The 27,933-nt window shown below is 40.9% G+C and overlaps 1 protein-coding gene across 1 annotated transcript; it reads right to left on the minus strand.

Annotated features, from left to right (window-relative positions):
• On the minus strand, positions 1–27,817 carry YWHAZ (tyrosine 3-monooxygenase/tryptophan 5-monooxygenase activation protein zeta). Its single transcript, XM_040585728.1, has 6 exons — positions 27,684–27,817; positions 24,878–25,181; positions 8,469–8,592; positions 4,598–4,761; positions 4,408–4,503; positions 1–1,060 (listed from the first exon to the last, which is right to left on the minus strand). Exons 2-6 carry the CDS (start codon positions 25,169–25,171, stop codon positions 1,001–1,003), a joined length of 738 nt encoding a protein of 245 aa, XP_040441662.1. The 5' UTR covers positions 25,172–25,181; positions 27,684–27,817; the 3' UTR covers positions 1–1,000.
• Between the last annotated feature and the right edge of the window lie 116 nt (positions 27,818–27,933).

The following is a 27,933-nucleotide window of genomic DNA, read 5'->3' on the forward strand; positions in this document are numbered from 1 at the left end:
TAGTTGAAAACTCCATTCATAAAACTTTTATTCCACTTACATCAACTTAATACACATGTTCTGAACAGTTATGCTTGGATTGTTCATGAAAATTTCATAAGACATTAAACAAAGCTAGCCATCATCTCAAGTTATTTCCCTGTTAACTATTTTTACAGCACATGCATGTTAGGCAAGTATCAAAAAAAAATAATCACAAAAGCAAAAAACCTAAAAAAGTTAAATACATGGGTTTTTGTTTTACTGCTGTGCTCGATATACAGTGTCATTATGGATATCAAGCGATTCATTTTTTACTGCATCTTTACTTGTACATTTGTTCTTAGGTTGCTTAAACCATTTAAATACAAATAAAATGTGTAGCAAAAATAATGAAAGCAACAGCAGGTAACTTTACAAATAATGGAATGTGAACCGTTTCTCTGTCCTTCTCTAGAGAAAATTGCCTGGGTTATCAAACTGTCTTAAGGAACACTTCAGCTGCAATCAAAGATGTACACTTGATCGGTATATTCCACAGATTTCACATGTTGACTTGACATGCAATATCTATAGGACATCAGTTTATTCACAGCCATGCGTGCTCCAGCTTGAATACTCATGCTAACTACACCTGTGGCTGCAACTGATTATCCCTTTTTTCCATCACGACAGACCAATATGCAAGCAGTCATCTTTGCTTGACATAGAAAGCTGTTTTAACACTGGCCTTGTGGGAAGCCACAATGTACCAAAAGTACTATGCCAAACATGTAAAACTTGTATAAAAATTTCACAACCCTATATTGGCCACCTCAGATGAAAACAGGTAAATTCCCCAAATGTTAACTGGCTCTATTCCCCTAATATTAAACAAAACCACATGGGAAATATAGAAATCCAAATAGAAGTAACATAAACCTGTCAAATCGTAAACAAAAACTATTTGTGGGACAGCATGGATGACAAATGGTCTACTGTGTAAATTTCAGAATGAGGCAGACGGAAGTTGGAAGGCTGGTTAATTCTCCCCTCCTTCTCCTGCTTCGGCTTCATCTCCTTGGGTATCCGATGTCCACAACTGTTTGGGAAAGAAAAACAGAATAAAGTGTGTAAGACACTAACATTTATGACTACTAATTAGTAAAGTGATTATTAGAAAGAGAGCCTACTACTTAAATAATTTTGTAAGAGGTCCCACCATGGAGGGAGGGGAGAAAAAAAACCAAAAGGGGGGTGGGGGGAAGAGGCACATTAACTAATATATTTCTTGGCTATTACAAAATGGAAATCTAGTTCTAGGTGACCCAACTCTGCATGGCATTTAATGAGGAAGTTCATCAACAGCCAAAACCAAAGTCTCATATCCACAAGGCTCGCTAAAATACGATTACAAGCAGGCAAGAACCAGACCCACAGGACAGATACATGAGAATCGGGAACTAACAGTACTTGGTTTCCTGTGGATTTCTACCATCTCAAGTGAACTTTCTTCACCCTTCTGAAGGAATATCTTCAGCAAAGGTCTCTTTCCACATCCAGCATTATAGTGAATGCTCCCTTCAGAACAGGCATCTGAGTATTTTTGTGTTTTGTTTTCTTTTTAAAACAGAAAACATGTCCCTGAAATCTCCATCCCTTGGCTCTGTTCAGTCAGTTGTGCCCTCATTTAGCAACTGTTGGAACGCAGAGCTTCCTTCCTTGCCCTGCCCTCTAAGTTTGGAAGAAAATCAGGCTAAACATGCAGTATGCACAAAATCTTATTTTCAGCTCCATAAAATAATACTAAGGAGCCATATCTCAAGATTAAGTACCACCTAAGGAAACTAAGCATCAGATCCAGAGCAAGACCCAGGGCAAGAAATTATTTTGTGAACCGAGTATTTTGCCACGCTGACTGCTTCCAAACTATTACCAGCCCAGTATGATTTGTAATCTCTCGCTTTATGAAGTTATAGCAGTATTAACTGAAATCCTTCACGCTCGATAGCGTAAGGTGATAAAGCCTAAGAACAACTAATTCTCTACCCATCTACAGTATTACACCACTAAGGTTTCACGAGATGCTTTGAAAAAAAATTTAAAAAATATAATCCATCAGAAACATTTTATCCATCCCAGGAGTACAAGACAATAGAGAAACCTCTGCAAGACCAGTAGCCTCGTTCTTGCTCTGAACAGGATGCACAGGATCTGCGCTAAGCGTTCTTTGCTGAAGGCATTAAGCAACAAGTTATTTTACTAGAGACAACAGCATACTAACTAGTCTGTTTCTAACCCCTGCACTAGATTTCATGCTGCATTATAGTACTACATTACTCTCAATTTCAGTGCTATTCTTATTAAGCAACAGTTAGTAAGAACAGTTTTATCAGAATTTTATCAGAGGCTTCTACCCTAAATCCTCACCTCTGGAATATCTACAGATAGGTACATATACATGTATTTATTCATTAAATATCATGGGGCTGACTGCTATGAAAGGAAGATTATCAGTTGAGAGCACAGTTTAACAAATCTGCTGGGAAAAAAAACCCAACCCTTAGGCAGAAGGGATGCCTTTTGTTTTTAATTAAAGAAAACAAAACAATTTTACAACAGAGCAAAAGAAGGAATTACCTAGCAATCCCAGTAAAACAGATTTTGACTTGATACATTAAAGAACCCTCTAAATACTTCTGACTTCAGTCCCCGCTGAGAACAAACACAGACTCTTCTTCAGCCATACAAGCCTCAATGCAAAAAGAATTGGCAACTGAGGAAACTGCTCCTGCACATAACCGATCAATGTGCTGAATCACTGTCAAAAACCTACCTCACAGACTGTAAAAGACTTGCATAACTAGCAAACCAGACCTTTTTTACATTTATGAAATTCATTGCAGTCTTTGTCAGTCACACATACATCGTAAGTTATTTTCTGCCTCAACAAGCTGTGGAAAAACATGGAATCAATGCACTCGTACAGGTCACACTAAACATTTAAGGCAAGACACAATTCATTCAAGAATATGGAACCCCACAGCTGCCTACAGCTTCTCCCTTGTAACTGAAAGCTCGCAATTATCAGGCCTGCTACCGTAACCCTCACGCTATGGCAGCTGAATCCAACTTTTGCTCTTGTATGAAACTATTTGCTTTCCAATTGCCATGACAAGCTTTACATTATTTTTGCTGGGAAGCTAGCAATTAAAAGCTTCTATTCTCTATTTCAATACCACTCATTCAGAGGACAGCTCTTGAGCAATCTCACTCAAGGGGACAGTACACAGACATTGAGAGTGATGGCAACCCTTCATCTGTCTCTATTCCAGAGATTGAGAAATCTCTTCCATTTGTTTTGTAAGCAACAGCTGGAACAATCACAAGTAGTTTTTTCAGTAGTATGAAGTTGTTATTCTAGTAGAAAAGGTTCCAAGGAACTGGGGGGAAAGTGTTAGAAACAAAAGCAGAAAATATGGCAAGTCCAATTTTATGCAACTACACAACTTTACTTCTAGTTCTGTTAAAAGCCCAGCTATTTTGTAAAGGTCTCCAATATCAGATGCAGAGAGCATGAGCAAGGGGCTACATCTGGCGATAAAATGGTCTTATTTTTTCAGTTCTTGCTTGCCAAACTTCCCCACATGAAGACTGGGAAGTGAACTATGCCATTAATTACACTACTGCATATTTGCTTACATTTTACTGTATCGTTTGCTTTAGATGTTTATCTTTGCCAGTTTTAAAGTTCAAAGTAGATAAAAAACCCCAAACAAAACAACAACCCACACGAAGATTTTGATTACTGTGACAGAGCAACACAGTCTTCATCCATAACTTACACCACAGACAGCCGTGAGTCCCCAGGAAAAAAAAACAACACAAAACCAAGGACAGTTGTTTTACATCTGCCGTGGAAATAGCCTGGCTAACACCAGCTTCAATTTCAGCTTTACCAAAATAAACACCAAACAAAAAGATCCCCCATCAACAGGTCCTTAAATGGACTGGCTAGCTTTGTTTGCAGGTTTTCACATAGGATCTAGTTCTGTGGCATTGTGTGTGCAAGGAAAAGCTATATGAAACCTGACATAAGTTTTGAAGAGGCAAATGCGACTGTATTCTCAAATGCTGTTTAACAAAAGGTAATAGCTTTGCTAGTCAGTCCAAATTACATCGCTTAAACATGTTAAAGCCCTTAAATAAAAAAAATAAAAAAAAAGAAAAATTTGGTCAATTTGTCATCTGTCAGCTGTGTTAATTAACATGCAGACAAAAAAAGCCTAGGCAGGAGAAAAAGAATTAGCTCAGAAACATAATGTACTGCAAACTCCTCTGTAAGTAAATGACAGACACAGCTCCACAGCCAAGAATGAACAGGATAACTCCGTGTGCCACAAAAACCAATCGCCTCATCAACAATATGCAACCTTTAATGATACTCACTGTCAAGTTGTCTCTCAGTAACTGCATTATTAGCGTGCTGTCTTTGTATGACTCTTCACTTAATGTATCAAGTTCAGCAATTGCTTCATCAAAAGCCTAGTGTTATAAAAAAACAAACAACTCCATTGGCCATGTGACAAAAGGTTATGCAAATAATTTAAAATGGAATTTCCCCCCACTTTAGACTTACCGTTTTTGCAAGGGAACAGGCTTTCTCCGGGGAATTGAGAATCTCGTAATAAAACACGGAGAAGTTCAGAGCCAGACCTAATCTGATCGGATGTGTTGGCTGCATCTCCTTTTTACTGATTTCAAAAGCTTCTTGATATGCTTGTTGTGATTGCTCCACTATCCCTTTGAGGAAAAAATACACACAAAACCCACAAGTAATTCACATATTGTATTCAGACATACTATCAGGACTGTGTTCACACCTGCATGAACAAAGTAAGTTAAGAGTGAATGCCTGTGAATGAGCACTTTACCCAAGAAGTCACTACTTTATGAAGATTTTACTGTATCACATTTTTAAATTGATTTTTAAAAAAGGAAGTTGTCATTGACCAAATCACAGGTTTGAGTCTCTCCCGTCCACTCTGTGACTACTTGTATTTACAAATGTTTGCAGCAGTTCTGTAGCACTTAAGGAATATAAAACCCACCACCCACATGAAAAGGCACAAAAATGAAATTTTAATTACACACAGGTTTGATACAGTACCACAATTTCAACGTCTTTAAACAGTGCAAAGCATCACAGATCCACATTTTAGTCCCAGAAAACACTGACGATCTTTGCCTATCATGCTGAATCCTTTCAGGAACAGTTACCTACGTATTTCCATTCAAATTGCTTGGTACAGATAGTTGCGGCATACCTCAACCAGAATTCATTATGTATTTTTAAACGCTTCCAACATAGTTCCATTCTCAATGCAGCCAGGGAAAGCACTTTTACGTAACTTAAAAGTTCTAGTACTTACGAACTTCAAAGTAAGGGAGAAAAAAATAATTGTACAAGTATATATTTGTACAAGTTATAAATGCTTGGCAGAAAAAAGAACCAACTATAATGTGTATACTAAGACTGAAGAGCTCAAGAGCTTCCATTCTCACTGAATGCACTTGAACTTATGAGGAGACTATGCCTGCACAGGTCAGAGATCATGGCCCAACGCAGCCCACAAGCTGGACTACATCCTTGACGACTGCAGAAGGCAACTGAGGCACTAGACCCTGAGCACAAAGGGACCACTGTTCCTGTGCTCTCCAAGAACACTAACAGCATCTGAAAAAAAGGTGGGCAGGAAGTCATTGAATTCAGATGCAAAAGGACTCCAGTCTTAACATTTCTGGATCAAACCAGAAATGCATCCAGCATGATCTCTGCTAGAGCACCAGTCACATGTATTAAAAAAATAAAGAAAGGAATTTTAGGCTAAGGACTCAAAAATACATCAGTATTTAAGTCTGAAGTACTCAAAGACTGAATCTGAATACCAGTATTCAGGATGTCTATGCAATCTCTATTTGTTCCCCTTTATGTATTCACAAAAATTAAAGCATCATATTGTCCTCTTCAACATGGAAAAGGGAGGACACTCACTGCACAATTATTCAACATTCCGTCCTCTCTATACTAATCACTAATAAGGGCATGCTTTAGAAAAACCAGGCAGCTGCCATAATACCTTGAAAGTGACCAGAAGTTGGTATGTTACAGTTGAAAAGAGCCAGGTTTACTGTAAATTAAATTCAGAAGTAGTGAGAAGTGTTTTACTCTTCTCATAATGGAAAAGCCTTAGAACTGTTTATGAAAGGCAAAACATGCAGCATGAAAAAACACGTAACTTCAAGGCATGAGACTAAGCATTTTATTTTGTAATAATGTTATTTATGTTAAAAAAATTAACGAAAGCATATTTTTTCTCCTTATTTGAGAAAACACAGTTACCTTTTGAACAGTGATTTGGGAAACTCAGTGCAACATTTGATGTATTCCATTGCTTTTTGTATCAGTCACCCAGTACAAAAAAAGTTGTAAGATTTTTAACCTTGAATTCTTTACAAAGTGTTGTACACTTCCAAAGTTCAAGGCTAAAATAGTAGGGTGAGGTACATGCTTGACATTCCTGTCCATTAGACTGCTGTAAGAAAACGCCAGTCGATAAAATAACGACCCTGGTTTATGAAGATAAAAATATCTTCATAATAAAACTCCCTAGAGTTGGGAGCTTTATACTGTTGCTCTATTTACTGCAAAAAGCTGAAAGAATACACTCCAACTAAACAGATGTTACTTCCTAAGCAATAATTATCAACTGTTCTTCTTCAAGGTCACAGGCAGCATACAGGAAAAACACGCGATATTAAACACTTGGGGGGGGACGAGATAAATAATAAATCTTCAGTTTAGGAGCCATAGCAACTAAAGCTAGATAGGCTTTCAAACATTTTTCTTCAGCTGTAAACCCAACAAAAACTGCTCAGCCAGGAGACTGGGTTAAACAAAAATGAACTTTAAAACCACTTGAAACAAAGATTTTCAGAGTCTTGATTTTAGAGCCTGCAACTTAATCCTCAACAGGAAAAGAAGCTTTGGGACTCAAAATATTTTAACTTCTATGCATGTGAACAGAGATTACAAAAAGGAAGACACAATTACTCTCTGTACAGTACCAGATCTAAAGTGCTGGTTACATATGTAGTTCTGTAGTCACCAAGACTGGGTTGGTTTGCATGCAGTAAGCATCAGAAGTCAAATCAAGCCCTATTACACTAAGTCTTAGTAGCTTTGTGCAACTCCCCATTACCCAGCATAGTGGGGAAACCGAGCTACCCTATGTAGTGTTGATATAACACACGCCACAAAGCTAAAGCAGACACATCTCCGCCCTTGAAACTATTCCAAGTCTATTTCACTTCCATACCAAACTCAATCTAGTTTGAAGTCACGCAGACACCTTTCTGTATCATACTGGGAAAGTTTATTAGCTTGAGAGCAGCACATGGCTACAGGGGTGTCACATGTTCAACAGCACCGCAAGGAACCTAGCAAGTCCTACAGAAGGGCAGAATACTACCAAGCATCAGCCGCACAGCCCAGATAACCCCCAAGGGTCCTAAGTCCATGCACTGAGATTGTCTGCACAGTCCCAAGCATCCCTTATTTCTGCAGACTGAGTGCAGACTAAGCTGAGTCTGCAAGAAAACAGCTCAGGACTAGCAGAAGTTACCAGACTGGGCTCTGTGCTGAAGTGCATTGCTCTTCAGGGCACCCTGCCACCAGTCCTAAACTGGCTCCAGGAAGCAGGTTCGCACTGTTTGCACTGAGCTGTATCTAAACATAATGTATCGTTCTGAATTGAAGGTGACTCTGCACCGAGTCAGCATGTTCTTAGGGTGTCTCTTCAACTACAGCAGTTAAGCAACCTTAAATATATTAAACGCCTCATATTAACTTTTCTAACTAAAACTAGGTGAAAGCAACTCACCTGCAATTATGACAATCTGCTTACACAAAGGTATGAGAAACTTGAGGAAATAAACATTTGGATATTAAACTACCATGGTTACGGAAGAAATTTTCCCAACAGTAAGATTACTTTTATTAATCCTTTTCTTCTCTAGGTAGTTTCTAGTCTCTTTGCTCACTGAACCTATGCAGACTTCTGTGTTCTGCAGAAATGGCACAAATAAAACTTCAAAAAGCTACAAGACTTTGTCCCCCTACAAAGAGGTAAAAACCCAATACTCGGCCAGACAGAAGATGCACAAACCTGCACTTCAGTGATAAACCAGATGCATGCATGCCTAAAGCTGGGGCCGATTTCAAGATTTCGTGACTGAACGTCTGTTCCCTGCTTCAAACAGCAGGTACACCGAAAGTCCATAACTCATTTGAAAGCCAATGAACTAGATTTTTCTTCAGAAAACAGGAAATATATTACTAAAGAAACTTCCATCCAAATCAGAATTATTCTAAAACTAAGAGTCACATCACCACCCCACCAAAAGCAATCTAATTTGGCAATATTTAGCCACAAGATGACATACAATACCTTTCTTGTCATCTCCAGCAGCAACCTCAGCCAAGTAACGGTAGTAGTCTCCTTTCATCTTCAAATAGAAAACTTTACTTTCTGCTTGCGAAGCATTAGGGATCAAGAACTTTTCCAACAGAGACTAAAAAAGAAACAAAGAACACAGTGTTTTGTACATACTTACTTTTACAGTGTGCTGAACCAACAATTCAATTATATTACAATTTATTTCAAAGTCAAGAAAGCTTTAGCTTTATTCTTTGCCTATTGTCTTCACATCCTACACAGCATGTTCAGTTAAGGACAACGTGTTCTGGATCACAATTCTAGGTACAAAAAGGAACGCTGCATGCTGTAACTGGATGGAGAGATGGTGGCTGTGTTAATTTAGCAGATGAGTCTCGTATGACCAAAGGAAGAGTTTCGCTAAGCCACTATACACTACCCTGACAAAAATAAGGTAATGCCTAGAGTCTGGGCAAAGGGTAAACAATGGAAGAAAGTCTGCATCCACAGAAGATAATAAAAGGATCCAAAGTATCAGCTGACAAATCAAAGACCCAAGTATCTTACATACACAGGCAATAAATAAGCCTCATTAACCTAGTTCCCATTAACTACAATGCTGTACTGGCACTGCCACCAAGAAAGTGTAAGGTGAACCTGGATTCTTGCATTTCCAGACAGCTGACAATTTGACAGTCAGCTAGTTCTGTAGCATTGAAAAGGATCCTCTATCCGAGTTCATGTGCTGCTCTAACAGGTGTTTCCTGCATCTTCCAAACCAAAGGTAGCTCTCCATAGTCTCTCTACCAAATCTTCCCTGTGGGCTGCCAGTTAAGACCAGGTTTTTCTAGATGATGCTGACTGATTATTAGATTAACATAGCAAGTTCCCAGCTGAGGCAATCATGTCATTTAGCAAGAGTTCTATTATGATAAAAAGAAAAAAGAAAAAAAAATAATCACTAGCTCCAACACATTTAGTCAAATTAAGGTACAAGCTTGTCAAATTTCTTGGTATTGAGCACTTAAAGTCAGACTTTGAAAGAAAAGCCAGTTATTTGAAAGCCTGAAAAAGTACAGAAGTACTTCTGAATACTCAAAACTGAATCAGCTTTCACATATACTTTGCAAAGGCCATGTAGCAATCAAATTTTTAAGAGGTTTTAGTAAGGATTTTTAGGTGTCCTTTTTTTCCCCTGTAAATTAATGACTGACATCTCAGTTTTGCCTCACTTTTTAGCTCATTTCCAATGACACCACAGAAATGGACAATCTAATACAGCTCCAACTCACAGAATGATGGCTACTTTACTATCTGCTATCTTACCCAACATACTCCTGGGATAGACATACCCTGAATACAGTAGGCTGTAACCCCCGTACTGTGACACAGACACCCTTGGCACCTGCTTTGCTTACTAGGCCAACTGACATAAAGCTACAGAAAACTGTAATTCGCAGAAAGAGCAAGAGTCAACAAGTTCAGTTGGGGTTTTTTTTTGTTTGTTTTGGGGTTTTTCTGTTTTGCTTTGTCCATTTATGTAAATCATAAATATTTAGCCTGGTAGAGTCAAGCTGGTGTGAAACTCCTGAAAATGAAGTGAGCTGTTATGGCAGCTCTCTCTTATTTCTGTCTCAGCAGACTGGGTAATGAAGAAGTCTGGCTGACAGAAAGCAAAGTCAGACAACGTTCAGCTATGCCTATGCTCCGACAAGATAAAAACCTGTTAGTGGACTCTATTGGTTTCAACATAACGGAAAGCATTTATTCTTTCACCTTTAATATTAGGTATTTCCAGTATTGTGGGGGTTAGTATATAGCTTCATTTCATAACCACGCAGGGAGACATAAAAAAATACTGCATGTCCTTGCTTCCCATCTGAATGACAATCCTTTGGCAACAAAGGGAACACAACACAAGCAAGTCGTCAGCAGAAGTATTTTTATGGAACCAGTCAAATCGGCTGCCGATCTGCCTCATGCCAAAGGCACCCTTCTGGAGGGCATACCACTATGTGAGGAGAAGGATTCAAAACCACCTCTGCCCTGGTGTGACTGGAACAAAGCCGAAGGCTGTAAGGTATATGGGTCACGCATTTCAGCTCACTAACTACTTACATGCTCTGTTCCCACCATTAGAGAGCTTCAAGATTCACAGCTATGAGATTTTTCATGAGTGCCAAGAAACTCCAACTTCAGTGACAACTGAAGGTTACCAGAGACTGAGAATAAGGCTCCTTATTAGTTTTTCTCTGTAGGACTGCAATTAAGTCAGGTGTGTCAGTCTGCACCTACCATTCTGGCACCATGGGGAGCTGCCCTCCTTGTGTAGCCTCCATTAATTAGTCAGACCAAAATATTTTCAGTGATTCTAGAAACAGAAATTATCCACCATCCATATAGAAGGTTGTTCAATTAAGAAGTACAGCTCTGCTCACTCCCATAAGCAGCAACCAAACTTGCAGACTTAAAACACCACTTAGGTCACAAATGAGGTAAATTTTTTGCAAACACCTAACTGAATGGGTGAATTGCACCAACAAAGACAACTGAGTCTCCCTGATTGGGTAAGATACTAGGAGGGCAGGAACAGCTTGGACAGTGCATAAACCTTCTACTGAAAAAAAATTTTTCAACCCATGTGTAACTTAGAAGACCGATGAATTAAGAAAATCTCTTTGAATAGCTATTCGTAACATACGGCCTACGCAAAGAGGCTCCGTCTCTGAGACTGCACTGGTAGCTTGCTCATACCTGGATGAAACCCTCTATTCTATACAAACAATACACAGGACTGGTAGGCAACATATCTTTGGGAGAGTTTTATTTATGCCAAATACTTCACAAACAGCAATAACAAAACCTGAAAGCAAATTAACACTTAAAAGCTATCGTGTGAAATTACTGAAAGGAAATCTCTCCCTTATTATTTATCTAGCACAATATATTCAGTTTCTCCTGTCCATACCAGTCTTTTTATTTCAGGATATATTTTCTTTTACTGGCATAAGTAAACACAAAACACTCCTTTAAAGTTAGCCTCAAGATTCAGAGCAGTCTGAATTACCCTAGACATTTATCATAGTGACTTATCCTAGACAGTGGCTGTGAAAGCCACAATCTGGATGGAGGTGGTGTGGCTACAGAAAGCCATACAGATGAGGTCAGTGAGCCTACTGACCTTCTGAAGTTCCATTACAGAAGATAATGTAAAATATTAGGCATAACAAAAGGCATAACTAATCTAAAAGTTTGTTATCTGCTAATACATCTGTTTATGGGGAATACTGCTTATCTTTCCCTTTTTTTTTTTTTTTTCCTCAACAGCTTTAACAGCAAGGCTTCTCTAGAGGATAGGGTTTTTTGCCCCCTACAAGGAGGAATATATTGATATTTAAGTCCTATTGATGGGTTCTGTTTGTTCAAAGCAGAACAAACAGGAAGAACTGTTTCGATAGGGCTACCACCACATGCCTACCTCCTCTCTCCTTTACCAGTTCATATGACAATGTTTACCAGTACAGAGCTGATTGCCATATGGGCCACTGAAGTGCTAACAGCTAGTTCAACACCGGACCAATAAGCTGATCTGTGATTACTGAGTTTGTTAGGTGATCCACATAACTGTAATGCATACAACACCCTGACAACTGAAGTCCATACAGCACAGGCATATTATAGCTACATGGTATGTAACTGAGCCCTCGCGCTCATTCACGACATTCCTGCCATCACGTGAAAATCCCATCCATTTTTGATATATACTAATTCACACTAACTACAGCTCTACAGGCAGTTAATTACAGTGCCTCGATCAGAATCTGGTAGAGATAGCTTTTGAAACAAAACCTAAACACTACTCCTTGTCCCCTAAACCCCACAACTACTCAGCCATAGTTGTTAGAACTTTTAATTTGGCAGCAAGAAACTAACTGCTGTGAAACAAACCATAGCATTGTAATCAATTAGGCAGATGCAGCAGCATCTTAGAGCACTTTTCAGCCAAAACCTGTAACAGCTTGTACAAGCACTTCTAATACTTTTCATAGCAAAGTCATACACAAATCTTTTCAAAAAGAATCAGTGGAAAATACTTAAACAAACAAATAAATAAATGTGTGTACTAAATTTGAATGTCAAAACTTACTAATATGCTGGCCATAGAAAAAAAACCAACCAACCACCACCTAAAAGTAGGCTTCAACACTTCACATCTGCAATTGTGATTATGACTAAGTTAACAGCTTTCTGGTACTCTGGACTAGGAGACACAGCACATTCAAACTCGGATGTCAGCTATGTTCACACATACCATAGATAAGAAATCACATAAATTTGGTACGTACCCCTAGACCCAGCAAGTATGCACTAGAGCGTGTCTAGTCTTTGTCTCCAAAGAGGCTGCATGTACATAACTTAATTATTCTACTAGAAAACTTCAATCCTGGCTTATTTTAGACAGTAAACTGGAAAGAGATTAACCTTCTTCATTCTTACACATATTCTTTTGCCAGAGCAGGACACAGTCAACAGATGGCAGGCAACATGAAGCACAATGTGTTTTGAGCCCATTTTGATGAAATGCCCTATGGACTTGTTCCTTTGGTTTTGCAAGATGAAGTCTGAAAGGTAAGAGTTAGCAGACTCAGTTAAGAGCGTGAAGGAAGCATGATGAGTAGTAATTCTGTGTAACAAAAAACCCCAACACCCAACCCTCTACAAAAAAGTCTGTCTGCTTCCTACTGCAAGCAGACATGCTTCAGTTTGTCAAGCTGCGGTGAGAACTGCAGTTGAAGACAGGAAGCCAGCCCATAGAGTCTTGAGCAGTCCTTTCCAACACTTGAAGCCTAAAACTATCCTACTTTTTAAAAGAATTGGCTTACATCTTCAGGAAATGACCTGTGTGGGCCAGAAGACTATTCCCAAATTTACTGTAAGAGCATTAAACTCAAGGCCTTAGTTTTGCCTTGTTGCTTATAGTTCTGTGCCTATTTTCCTTTATTAAAGGCTCCATCTTAGTACACGTTACTGCCTGGGAACTTTAGTAATTATTAATGCATTTGAGGATTGCATGAACAGCTCAATTTTCTATTTAAGATATTTCCCTCCTGACAAACAGGAGAAAAAAAATAAAATCACCAGGTTCTAGAAAACTGTAGTTGTAAATGAGCAGCTAATACAAAGTCAGAGAGAACCAAAACCTTTGATTTAAAATACCAGTAATTACTAAGATCCATCGTTGAGTAAAAACCCTAGAACTACTGGAGAAACAAAGATACAGTTCTTGCACTAAAGAACCAAGCTGCAGAATGGCAGAAATCCAAAACAATACACTGACAAAAAGTTAGGTAATTTAAACAGTATCAGTTTTGCTTAGACCTGACAAGCAGGCCTTTTGTCTCCATGCAGTATAAAAAGATATCTGGCCTAGTTATGACATTATTTCTAGTTCTGGAGATAAGTTACACAGGAGTATTAGGTGAAGTTTAATTCACTTATCATCCAACTGTGGTATACGGCATAGGCATGAAGATGACACGGAAGAACTGTGGGTTTTAAATTCATGGAAGACATTAAAGGAACCGTGTTGGGTTTGTTTTTTTTTTTAAGCTCAGCCTGAAACCTGTTTCACACTGACAATGGTCTAATATTTTCATGATGTAAGCAGCATGCCACTATCTTTCTCCCAAGAGATCACAAGAACAAAGGAGGGATTGCACTGGCTGACAGGACTCTTCTGTTTGCTAACCTACTTTTAACACTGCCCAAAAGAGGATGCCATTAGAAAAATACGTAAAGAAAGCAAAAAAGTGCCATGCTTCTGTTAGCCTCCATCAATGCCTAGGGACTTCTTGAGCCAGATGTGGTTTCTTTGAATGTAGTAACCTTCAGCAGGCTTCCTGTCCACATTCCACACATTGTCCAAACTCCTCTTACATCAACATAAACTTAACACCCACAATTCACTATAGAGAAGCAGCTGCAGATACGACTACCTGCATATAAGGAAGCGTTACTTTTGTTCTAAATCTACTTCTCAGTTTCATTAAAAACAATAATATATGTTTAGCTTAAAAAGCACTGGTACTCGAATCTGCATTTCTTTTAGAAGACTACCACATAACTTCAGATTATTTGACCGGTTTCAGTACCGTTTCCAAACATCAATCAAGAGCCTCCACTTCCACTTTCATAGCATCCAGATAGCCATTTACTTTGTTCTCTACAAAGGAAGAAAGTGAGCAGCAGAAGACGGAAAGAAAAATAAGAAAGATGTAATGGATATTAAGAGGGACATCCAGCATCATGTTAGAACCAGCAATAAAATTACAGTCTATTGAAATCTTAAGATTCAGCTTTCCAGATGCACTTACCAACTGCAACCCAGACAGAGAGTACCAAGTTCCTCTCGTGTCCCAATGCTTCTAGTGCAACAAGCCTTCCTTTGCAGCAGGAGACACAAACCTACTCACACTACTGCGACAATGTTGACTTGCTGTTTCCTGACTACCTGCACAGCTGTGCATGAGTATTTGAAAGAATTACACATATAAAGTATGAGGTAGACATTCAAAATATTGATTCAGATCAGTGCTTTCAGGTACGCTGGGGGAAGAGCTACATGTACCTGGTTTCTAGTGGAACCCACTAACCAACCAACACAATAACTGCAGCACAGTTTCGTTAAGCAATTCTTTTACAGACTTCTATTTTGATGACGAAGTTATTAAAGTAGGCCACCTGTGTTGGACAAGTTCAAGACACCTATCATTCCTGTAAAATGCAGCAAGTGATTTTCCATGCATGTGTTTTCTGCCTGAGCACCAGTTAGGAAAGTTACGGGGGCTATAAAGCAACACATGCAGTTAGCTGCGCTGCACAGATTGGCACATGCACTCAAACCATTTGTGGCCAGTAGAAATTTTATTTACACACATCTATCTCAACTGTTGGAGGAAAATGACAAATATTTGTATTTTAAAGGGGAATATTTTCAAACAATCCCTTCCCAAACCCAGGCTGTTTTGAGACAGGCTCATTATGCTACTTCTGATTACAGCTCTTGCCAGAGTTTGGGACAAGGGCTCTGCAACTGCTGCCTCATGGGTGACCTCCAACCCTCTTGAGGGAAAACCAAAAGGACTGCTCTGCTGCCAGTCTTCTACTTCAGCTGAAAGGCTCTTGTTTAAATTAGCCACAGATTTCTATCTGCTCATTTGTTCACTTGAACAGGAATACAAGAAAATCTATCAAATACTAGCGGCTGTTGTGGCACTGGAGATCCCTCTGGTAAAACATCTGCTGAAGGAGGAAACAAACCTACTGCCTGTTCTCAGTACCAGTTATTCTTTCCTCCCATCAAACTGGCTGCCCACACAAACAGGCAGCTGCAGAAATTTGAAAAAGGTGGTAAGGAAAAGCTGGCTGGAAGAGATGAGGTGAGAACAATGAGCCTTAGCAAGGGAAGAGATCAGAATTTGGGACAAAGGACCTTCAGAGGGCAGGGAGGACTTTTATTGCAGAGTTTATGCAACGGTGGAAGGTGTGACAAGCATAGACACATCTAGAGTTGATTAAAAGCATGAAAACACATACACTTGATTAGCAGTTTTGCTGTAGTCAATCTGGTGAAGATCTAGAAAGGAAAAAATGGCAGAAATGAGGCCTGAGTAATAAGAGGGTAACTGAAAAAAGAACTAAAGCACTAACAGAGAAAAGGGAATCCTGTATAACAGAGAGAATGGCAAGAAATTTCAGGTTATGCAAAAGAAATACTAAGTCTAAATGTGTTTCTTTAAAAGAAAAAAATGCAGCATCACATATGGAAAAGCAGAGGAAAACATGGAAGATGTAGGATACCCTGAAAAATCATCTTCATGATGATGCGTATGTTGGGGGAATAGAACTCAATCAGTAAAATGTAGGTGTATGCAGTAAAACGCCTACAGGGTGCTCAGAGGTAAGATATGGCACAACTACACACCACCAGTTTGCATCAGAAAAAGGTGGTAACCGAGGCAATGAGGAGCAGCATCTCGGTTCATACTTTCACAGCCATACACGTAGCTATCCTTGCAGATCTACCTCACCAGCTTAGACTATCATGCCCTTTACTAGCTTGTTCCTTCTACCACTTTGCTTTCCAATTAGTATTTACGCAAGGGAAGCAAATGTGCTTGATATCAGGATATACTCTTTGAGATATTCAAAAGACTTCTGAAGTCCTTCGTGCCAGTCATTACAGGTTTTTTACCAAAGTATGCTTAACAAACATGTGACAATGAAGAAACCAAATTCTGATCCACAGGCAAAAATACCTCTCCAGTTTAGCAACCAACTCTTCAGAAAACTCATGCGAAAGGCAGCAGCCAGGAGGAAAAATAATTAGGATTAAAATATTTAATTTGTTGAGGCATTGCTGTAGACATTAATAGACAACACAGTCTCTGCTGAGGATCAAAGCCAATATGCAATTTTTACCTTTTTTTTTTAATTGCATCACCTCAATCTATTTCTTGAATATTGGGAACTTGCAACAAAATACAATGGTGCCAAACCCATCAAACATCACTCTATGAAGAAACAGAACAACTTCTAAGAAGCATGAGATAAAACAGAACTGAAACCAATTGAGCTGGATGAGAATTTCTGCTTAGACAGGTAGGTCTAAGCGATAGCTATTCTAGCTGTACTCCAAATCAGAACATGCTCTAGTTGTCTTAAGGCTTTACAGTTTTGGACTTTGAAGAATTACTACTAAAAACCCCCATAAAAATGATGTAACATTTTTTTATCCTTGACAAGAAACAGAAGTAGGAGCTATATATCTTTAGCAGCTTGCATTCCAAGCAGGGCTGAAACTTCCTGAAGTAGACTATGTATCTATTAGGAGTCCATTAGAGCATGCAGTGTTAATAATAAAGCATTTTATTAACCAAAATGCCATTTTAGCCATGTAAGCCTACTCTGCACTAGGAGAATCTGATCAGTTAGAGATCAGATTCCCATTGCTAAGTATTTTGTTACCTGCATAATCACAAAGGGTAACAACATAGAGACAAAAAAACCCGCAAACAAAGCACAACAGCTCTCTACCCCATTTGAACTGTATTAAATCTGATGTTAAAAAAATAAAAATCAGGAATTTACTGTTCATCTAGCAGCAGCATGGCTTATTATTACTTCTCATTAGAAGAGGCATTGCCAATCTTCTGTCAGATTTCAAGAAAAATAAGAAACTACACAAGAGCTGACATTTAGTAAAAAACAAGTTTAAGAAATAATCACAGTCTTAATGCTCTTCAATCAATTTTAACAGCACAAGCTTTCTCAAACTATTTCAAAATGGTAGTCAACTTCCACCTGAACGGACAACCAACTTCAGGTTCAGAGCCAGCAGCTGCCATGTCTGCCTACAGCAAAGAACAAATAAAGTGTTTGAGAACCTGTTTCAGAAACACGTGCTTCTGTCAAGTGCATGTAACAACAGTAGTTACCAGATAAAACCAGAGATAGTATGGCATCTCTTTATACAGATGTACAGAGATAATGCACTAACTCTGCTCATGTTCTAGATTTTGTATTTCTTCCGCTTAGGGCTTTCACAAGCACAGTAAATCTGGTATCTTAACAATGCAGCGTATCTACTCTTAGCCTTCTAAGTAACCAACCACTGCAACAAACACAGCAGAGCTTCACAGAATTACAAGTACACACAATGAAGTTCTTGCTTGAACATCCTGGAAGGAGGAGAATACCCATCATAGGTGACTAAACGGATCAACTTTATTTTGCTGCTCAGAAGTGCACATCAGCAGTAAGCACATATGGTACTTGAACACTAAAGGTTGCGGTCAAAGCAAGTTCTTACTTGGGTGCTTTTGAAATGTGTAAGCACTACGTATTTTTTTTAAATCAAAGCCAATTATTAAACATTCATGTCAAGTGCAATTAATACAGCTGACTACTAGTTATAGTAAAGATTTGTTCTGTTTCCAATAAATGCAAGAGGATATACATCCAGGTATGTATGTGTATACACATGTGTGTGCATAGCTAATATAAGTACCAGAGGTAACTGCTTGTTTAAATGTTTTTTTGCATTTATGCAGAACACCTTAGCTGATTTTATGATGAATGGGTGCATATCATATCAACATATGCATACATATCAACATTATGGATGCACTTCTTGCTAAGATTAATAAGTAGTAGTTCACATTTGCTCATGCAGCCCAACCACTGGTAAATTACTTCTATGTGCTGGAATCTAAAATCCTTTCAAATATGAAGTTTCATGCATTTACAAACAATTAATGAACAATGTAGGATAAATAAAAACCAACATCGGTCATCTCATTTTTTTAACTGATCCATGAAAGATGTTTAATTCTCCAAGATTCAACAGTTCTTCAATAATTTAATTTGCTTAAAAAAAATAAAGGTAATTGCTTTAGTTTAGGCAGTGCTTTCACTGCAATAAAACAAGAAAGCAAACAAAAAAAGAAACCAAACCAAAAACCCAACAGCCAAAAAAAAAAAAAAAAAAAAAAAAAAAAAAAGAAAAATCAAGAAAACTTGAAGGGGTGTAGCTACAATCAAGGAAGTGATTAAAGGATTAACAAAGTGAAATCATGAGGCTGATGCAAATTGCCTCAGCTTCCTACCTTCAATATATGTGAGGAATTATACCAGACAAACCCTAACTGAAAAAGCTAGACTTGGAAAGTTAATGAAAAGCTTAAAATTACAGCCGCCCTGGGAAGTCAGTAAACCCTGACTACATTTTACCCTGCAATATTTAAAAGTTCATTCAGAGAAGCATCTGTGAACCCGAGGTACTCTCATATTTTCACACACACCACTAGCATATTACCAATTACCATCTTTTAACATAAATTTTAACAACTTGAGAAGACATCTTGAGTTCTATGTCTAGGTTTGGGATCCACAGTACAAGACAGACATGGATATATTGAAGCGAGTCCAACGGAGGCCACCAGCATGATTATGGGGCTACAGCACATGACGTACAAGGTAAGGCTAACAGAGCTGGGCTTCTTCAGCCTGGAGAAGACCAGCAGATCTTACTGCTGTGTACAGCTGCCTAGAGAAGATTGAGCCAGATTCTTCCTGAAGGTCTACAGTGTAATGATGAGAAGCACCAGCAAAACTGGAATATGAGGAGTTTTGATTACATATAAGTTGTTTTTGTTGGGTTTTTTTTAACCATAAGTAAGACCAAATATTATGACAGGCTGTCCAGAGAGGTTATGGAATCTCCATCCTTGAAGATATTCAGAATTTGACTGACAAGGCAACGTGATCTAACTGGATCCGTTCTGAGCACAGATAAACTAAATGACCTTCCTTCCACCCTAAATTATTCAATCAAAACAGCTTAAAACAAGGACGAAGTTTTTCAAAACAAAGCTTAACTCCTAGATTTCAGCAAATCAAATGCCCCTCCGTGATCAACATTCTGCAAATAGAATATTCTACAAACACCTCCCCTTCTTTTCTGAAAAGATCAAATGAAGGACACTGATCTCAAAAACAGAAACAAAATGCTGTCAAAAATAAAAAACTAAGCAAGACTGAAAGAGTCACAGATCTAAAGGTAGCAGGTTTCAGTCAGAACACTGAATTTTCTGTTAGATCACAGCACAGAAGGGCTATGGTGTAAGTCACTCGAGCTCATAAGCTATTTATCTGCTAGTTAGCACCACTCTATAGGTTAGCTGTACTGACTGTCAGGAAGGACACAATGAGTGTACGGTGGTTGACTTTAAAAAAACCTCACACATGTGCATGGCAAAAAGCATATGGCTTCCTATATGAGAGAGGACTAAACTTTCTAACTCTGTCATTAAGAATCAGTGCAGAAATGGGTTTTATAGATGTTAAAATAGTAACCTATTAGATGTTTGCAGGCAACTAGAAAATAGCCCCACAGTAATTAGAGTATGACGGCAATAGGCATTAATTCTGTGGCATGTTCTTTAAAAGCCATTTAAATGCATCTGAATGGAATTACGCTCCCTTCCCCCCAGTGAACTCCAGCCCCATAACAGGTTACTAAACCTCCTCCTCCTCCCCCCTGCACCCTCCCCAACCGACATACATATGAAAGAATCAAAAACCTGAAGTCACTTGGTTGAGATTTAACTGCACCTTTTCTTCATACAATTACCACTTCTAAAAAGTTAAGTATCTTTAACAAGTGCAAAGAGATCTAAATAGTACAAGCACACAAGAAGTATCATTTTTAGTTTCTGAGCACAAAGTTGGGAAGAAATAACGTGGCAAAGAAAGCAAATAATTAATCTTATTGAGAGCACTATCAACCTACACCCTGTCTGGCAAGAAGGCAGTGGGGAAAAAGTGCTGCAGAGCACCTATGTTGTAACAGTAACTCTAGAACACTGAAGGGCAGCCAACGTTTCAGGAAGCTCTCTAGACCTTAAGGGGAATAACCAAAAGGGAAAAGAAACAGTGAAACAGCGCTTGGGCACTGCATGCAAAGAGATTTACTTAAGGTACGACTGGGGGGGAATTTGGGGGAGGAAGAGACATCACCCAGAAGACTGGGCACGGAGGAAGAACATAGAACTGTCACATATGGTACACTCTGGAGGACATGCGGGAACTACTGCTGTATGTGCCTGCCTAGGAAAGAGTGTAACTGTCTAGAATTACATTCACACTGAAGTGAAGATAGCCAGTTGTCTTTTAAATTTTTAGTTTACATTTAGCTCATGCCAGAAACTGCCTGAAAGCTACTAGTAGCTTAAAGCACCTGAAAACTTCTAACATGCAAGCAGTATCAGATGTTAACTATTCAAAAAGCTTCCCACAAAATGAAGTACATTATCTGTACTTCAAATTAAATCTCTAGTAAGAGGAATATTTCAGCTAATGAGGATTCTGAACTACTTCAGTTACAGCTCCGTTTCCTATTAACTGCAAAAAGCATGTTGAAGAAAATCCAAGCCTGTTAGATTAATAACAATTTTTATTATGGAAATGACAAATAAAAGATCATTATACTGGTATTTTAGACAGAACCTCCCTTTTACTATAGAAAGTGAAACAAAATGTGAAGCACACACTTAGCTAACATGAGGAAAAGTACTCAACAAAAAGCTTAATTTCCTGTATCAATATGAAACTTCTGAGGCTGGAAATTTTCTGTAATACTCAAGTACATTTAAGATGCTAGGGTATGGCAATGTACTTCCTTACACACACACTGTATTATTCTTGAAGAATTTGGAAATTCAGTCTTCAGAAAAAGTTCCTTTCACTGTAACAATATGTACAATGTATCACAATTATTTGCAGTTTATCAGCACTACCAGACCAACTCCAAATTAAGAGTCAGTTATACTACACCTGAACATACTCCAGTGTATATCTGAAACAACTCGTGCTGCACCATGACATTTTAGGTGTCTCTGCTTTATACAGCAGCACTCTAAGGCTGCAGCAAACAAGAGAAGTAGTTCAGCTGTCTGTAGAGGTACTCCACGGCAGATGTAAGTGAGGGAAGATTTTGGATGTGACAAGTACATAGATGTTGGCTTTTCCTGCTGCAAGATCAGTGTAAAGGAGAAAAGTAAACAGTCAGATCTGAGCACATAACTGCTAACATTTTTATTGAGTCTAATAGTTACGAAGCAAAAAAGAAGTCCAGCATCAATTGCTCTTATTCACTCCTTAAGCTAGTGGAAGAATTAGGAACACAACCAGGCAGAATCTAGTTTGGTACACTCTGCTGTTTACTGGATTAAAGGAGCTATTTCTTTCAATCCAGTAGTAATTTGATTCCAACAAATGAGGGAAGAGACAGAAGCTGCAAAGGAGCCAGCTTTGCCTACATTCTGCTAGTCACAAACACATTCTCTTAATTGGTTTCCTCCCTTAAAAGCTGAAGTTAGGACACCAGTCACTTCCACACTCAGCTGTGATGTAACACCCCAGGGCATTAAATATTACTTAAGAGCCTAGCAGGCAACTAAGACACAACAACAGCTCAAACAGATTCACAGTCTTAATAAAAGATACAAAAGTTTCTGAACTGCTTTTGTACTGTAATTGATAGGGCTCCTGACTGAGAGCTTTGAAAGTTTGTTAACACTTCAAGTCTTATTAACAGCATACTTCACACCAATCAAGATGTGTTAAGCCTTGTTTTTCACTTCCATGAACAGTTACAGACTACATATTGCTGTGCAAAAGTTACAGAGGATCTTCTGAAAAGCAAACAATCACCCTAGTTCTATGTTTGCATGTAGCATTGTGCATGCTCCTGTTCATAAAAACCAACCAAGTATGTTACCATAATTCTTTTTTCCTCTGTTAAAACAAAGTGAATGTCAAATAAAGCAATATGGTCAGTCACATTTCCAGGTGAGCAAGAATGTATGTAAATAAGGATATTCCAATGAAAATGAGAAAAGGTTTTTAAATGTAAATCTAGTTCCTCAATGCAGTTAGGAATGTCAAAGGTAGCACGTGCCACTTGAAAGCATTTTTAAATCCTATCCCTTGAATTAAAAAAAAAAAGTTTTATTTTTTAAACCCAAGAAAAAAAAATAGTTTTATTACTGCTAATCACTGCCTAAGACATTGTTTCTTCTGGACAGTAATTTTTCCTTAATCTATTAAGAAAAACTCTACTGGCAACACTAAAGATTAGTAAGACATTAGCTTCCTAAAAGTAGTAACATATCAAAGAGTCGTAACTTCTTTAAATCATGTATGTATCTCATTAACACAAAGAGAAATTCAAGTTCATTTTGAGATTTGGAAGATTTAAAGAAGATTCCCTCCCTGTGTTTCCCCCTGCTCCTAGATGCTGCAGCTGCTGCAGCGAACTCAAAAGCTGGGCTTTTGTTTTAGTTTTATTTATTTAGCATGCACAGGAAAAGCTAGTTTCACCTTTGGTTCCCATTATCAGAAAAAAATTAATTGTAAACACTAAATTCTTCTGAAAGGGGGTTTCTAAGCCCAATGACTCAAAATGATTTCTTAAACCCAAACATAGCCTACAGGAGAACTTCAGATCACTGTGAACTGAAAGCATCCACCTCCAAGGGCTTTCCCATTAATAAAATAATTTTAAAAAGAAGTAACAGGAAATTAGAACACCGCATTTGATTCCTTATTTCCCTGGCTTAAATAGATGAGCCACCACTTAACAACACAAGAAGTAGGAAATCAGTTATTTTCAAAGTTTGGCATTTCCTTTTTCATAGTGGAAGTTTAGAAGTTATCCTTACATAAGATAACAAAGCATATGAAACTGTGTGTGTTACAATAACCATGGAAACCAGCCTAAACTGGAAGCCAAGAGACTCAGTTATCCATGCTGACCTTTACACACCTTTGGGGAACCAGTCTTCTAGAAGGTATCACTGCCTGTATCATCTATCTTACACAGCAAGCAAAATTTATGCTACTCATTGATCTCAATTTTCATTTGACATCAGATCTTCAAGCACATACTTGGCTATTTAACAGTTTCTTCATATCACATGTCATTCTGTCACCTCCAGGTACGTGATCCCTCGTCACAACCTGTGGGATGACACACCAGCAGGGTCCACAGTCCAGTGGACAACTCTACTGCTGACAGTAACATCTACCTCACAAGTGGTCACAGGACTGGACATCCATCAATCATGTGCTCTCTGAAGCACCACAGGCATATGCAATTGAAAAAATCCTGACGATCTGGAGTAAGCATTTGGAAGAGGTTCAGATTTCACAAACCAGTCTCCTAACGAAAATATAAGGTTGGTTGTTGGGTACACGCACCTTTTAAAGTAACTACAACCCACAGAAAATGCCTTTTAGAACACCATTTTAGTATGCTACTAAAAAATGTTAAGTTTAAGAGGGTATCACAGCATTTCTACTGCCTCTTCCTGCAGACAATTTTCTGCATGGCTGAGTCATAACTAACATTACATCATCTCACCCAGGGAGGGGCACAATTTCCGTAGAGTAAGAACTACCTCTTACAACTAGAGCAGCACATTGAAGTTGCAGAAATCAAAGTGATCTAGGATACAAGTACTGCATTGAGGGGGAAAAGTAGAGGAGAAAACCCCAAACTAAACCTGTATCTAGTTCATCCTCAAAGTAGTATGTTGATTTTTCGTAACTATTACTTTACATACAATAATGTTTCAACATGTCTCCAAATTCATTAGCATTCGTAACTATGACGATTTGTTTATATTATTATCAATTCAGAGGGAAAGAAAAGTTAGACATCTTTTAAACTTTGTCCTTCAGAAATAGCATAGGAGACCACAGCTTCACTGACAGACCAGAAGTAGTCCCAAAGGGCCCAGCACCATTTACCCTGCAACTCTAAGCAAAAATGGATCAACAGTTTCAGTATTTCTCACCAGCACATCATTGCAGATGTCTCTTAGCTCAGTCTCGATTTTCTCTCTGTATTCTCGAGCCATCTGCTGTTTTTTCTCAGCACCTTCCGTCTTTTGTTCAATACTTGAGACGACTCTCCAAGACGACCTACGGGCTCCTACAACATTTTTATAGGCAACAGAGAGAAGATTCCTCTCTTCGTTGGACAACTCAGCTCCTTGCTCAGTCACAGACTTCATGCAACTTGCCATGTCATCATATCTTTCAGCCTGCTCAGCCAGTTTGGCCTTCTGCACCAGCTCATTTTTATCCATGCTGATATTTCTGAAGAGGAAAAATAGTGAGGCATTATTCAGACACTGATCAAGGACAAAGGTGTTCTAACTTCATATGCAGCACAACCATTCTCTTAAGTAGTTTGGAACTGTAACAGGTATGACTGAAATCCAGAACACAAGGCATACAAGCACCCAATGCTCAAATGCATCGATGCATGGATTGAAGAGTTAAAGTCACTGCTTCCTCCTGAAAAAACATTAACTTTTAGATGTTTTTTTTTAATAAATGCAAACAAGAGCATCCAAAGGCAAACTCAAACCAAACCATTCCTATCTTAAGCACGTAAATGATCTTAGCTCTTTGCCCTCACTCCCTTTTAAGACCTGCAGTATCAACTGCATCCAATTATCAATATAATAAAATCAACAAGGAAAATACTCAACAGTAAGTTTTTCCACAGAGGAAGACAAAATAAAGGCTAGACGAGCAGTACCAGGCAACTCTTTGTGCCTTAACAAAAAAAAAAAAAAAAAAAATCACAGTTACATGCAGAAAGACTTGGCAAAGAGATCTGCAAATCAAATCCCACACTGGATGTTAAGAGAGTCAGAATGCACCAAACAGGTATCTAAATTTCAAGGCACACACCCTTCAACAATGTCAACTTCCTTCCACAAAATGGGATACGGCAGATGCTCTGCGCCAGGCAGTGCTGCTCAGCCTGAGAGGCTACCTTTCAGGGACAAAAGGAAATTTTACTGTTTAAAAATACTACTTCAACGTCAGTATTTGAGATAGCACGACTCGGCCGAGATGCCTCATAACCCACATCTCATCAGCACTTTTTAAAAAAATTAAATTAAAAAAAATAATCAAGCTCTGCTGAACAGAAAGAGTTATCGGGTAATTTTTTTTTTGGCACATCAGAAAAAATTAATCCTCCCTCAACCCCCATGCTTTCACATATCTTGACTCGATCACTTTGAGACCCTGACAAATGTGCCTTGGGACACACCATCCTTTAAAGTTTAGGCTAGATTATAAAAACAAGAACCAATTTTGGTCACGCAGAGGGTATGTATTTCTTTATGCTCCACACACAAAAATCCAGCATCTTAAATCTTTAACCATTAACCTTTTTGCCGTTTTACGTGAAGTCACCACAAACAATAGCAGCGCTGTCTACCTTTTAGGAATAAATTACGCACGTTTTAAAACATTCCAGTCACCTGAAAGGGAAAGTTTTAGTAGCTCCTACCCCCAACACCGGGGTACAAGCTCAGCGGCCGTTTCGCGGCGTTTGCAAAGGCGCGTTGAAAACTTGACCGCACCGTGAACAGCGGGGTTAAGGAGCCATTTTAAAGCAAGGTTTTGGCTACGGTTGTTTACCACCCGGCGCGACCGGGACGAGCGCGGTTAAAACGCCGGCCCCCAGCGCCAGCCTGCCGGGCTGCCCGCAGGCCGCTGCGGCAGCATCCTTCCCCGGCGGGCCGGCCGCCCGTCGCTCCCGGCGGCCCCAGGGTGGGCGCCCGCGGCGAGGCGAGGGCCGGGCGCTGCCGCCCGCGCTCCCGCCACACGCGAGGTGACAGCAGAAAATGGAGCGGCCCGGGGGAGGAGCGGCGGCGCGGCCCCCCGGGGCGAGGAGGCACGCTCCGGGCCGCCCCGCCCGCCGCCCCTCCCCGCGCTGCGGCCACCGCACCCGCCCGCCGCGGGGACACCGAGCGCCTCGCCGGCCGCCTTTGTCATGGCGGCTGGGCTCCGGAGCCCAGCCCACTTCAGCGCGCGTTAATCCCGCTCACCTCCGCCCAGCGCCGGGGGCGGCGGCGGAGGAGGATGCCGCGTCCCCGCCCTGGCAGCGGCCGGACGAGGGGACAGCCCGCGGGGGACGGGGCGCGCGGGGGACGGGGGGTGGCACGGGGGACACTCCCCTCCTGCCCCGGGGGAGCCGCCGCTGCCGCCCGGACCCCTCGGCCGGGGCGGGGGAGGCTGGGGGGGGGGGCTGGGCGGAGGGGAGGGAAGCGAGCCCGACCGAGGGGCGGCCCCTGCGGCTCTTCCGCGCCCGGGCAGCGCTCCCGGCGGGAGACCACACCCAGCGGCACCCGCCCGCGGCCCGCGCGCCGGGCCCCTGCCCCCGCCCGGCGGAGGCGGCGCCCCCCCCTCCGCGCCCACGGGCGCCGGGTCGCCCCCGCCCGCCGCGCCACGGGCGGGGCCCTCACCTGCCGCCCCCTCCCCCCGCCCCGCCGCCCCCGGCCGCTCTTCCCCTCCCCCTCCCCTCCTCGCCGGCGGGGAGGGGCAGCCGCGGCCTCACCTGCGCGGCCCCCGCCGCCCCCCGCAGCGGCCCCCGCGGGACGGGCCGCTCCCGCCGCCCTGCTCCCTCCCCGCGGAGCCACCCCGCCGGCCCCGGAGGCAGGGGGGCGGGTAGGGAGGGCTCGGCGCTGCCCGCCGGCCGCCCGATCGGCCGGCCGGCCGCCCGCCCTCGCGCGGCCCCCCCACCCCACCCCCCCGGGGGCGGAGGGCGAGGTCCCGGGGCGGCCGCGGCCCCGTTACCTGTGCGCGGCGGGAGCGCGGCGGCGGGTGTCTCGGGGCGGGTGGCCGGCGCGGACTGTGCCTGTCTCGCGGCTCGCTGCGCTGCAGCCTCTCTCCCAGCGCCACACACGGCGTCTCCGCCAATCACCGCGCCGCAGCGCACGGGCAGCGCACCGCCCGTGACGTCAAGCGGGGCCATGGCAACGGCGAGGGCGCGAGCACGAGCCCGCGCCTCCCCCGGCGCGCCACAGGGTGGAGGCCTCGCCAACAG

The sequence above is a fragment of the Falco naumanni genome, chromosome 3 (genome assembly GCF_017639655.2).
Source record: "Falco naumanni isolate bFalNau1 chromosome 3, bFalNau1.pat, whole genome shotgun sequence".
Taxonomy (NCBI): domain Eukaryota; kingdom Metazoa; phylum Chordata; class Aves; order Falconiformes; family Falconidae; genus Falco; species Falco naumanni.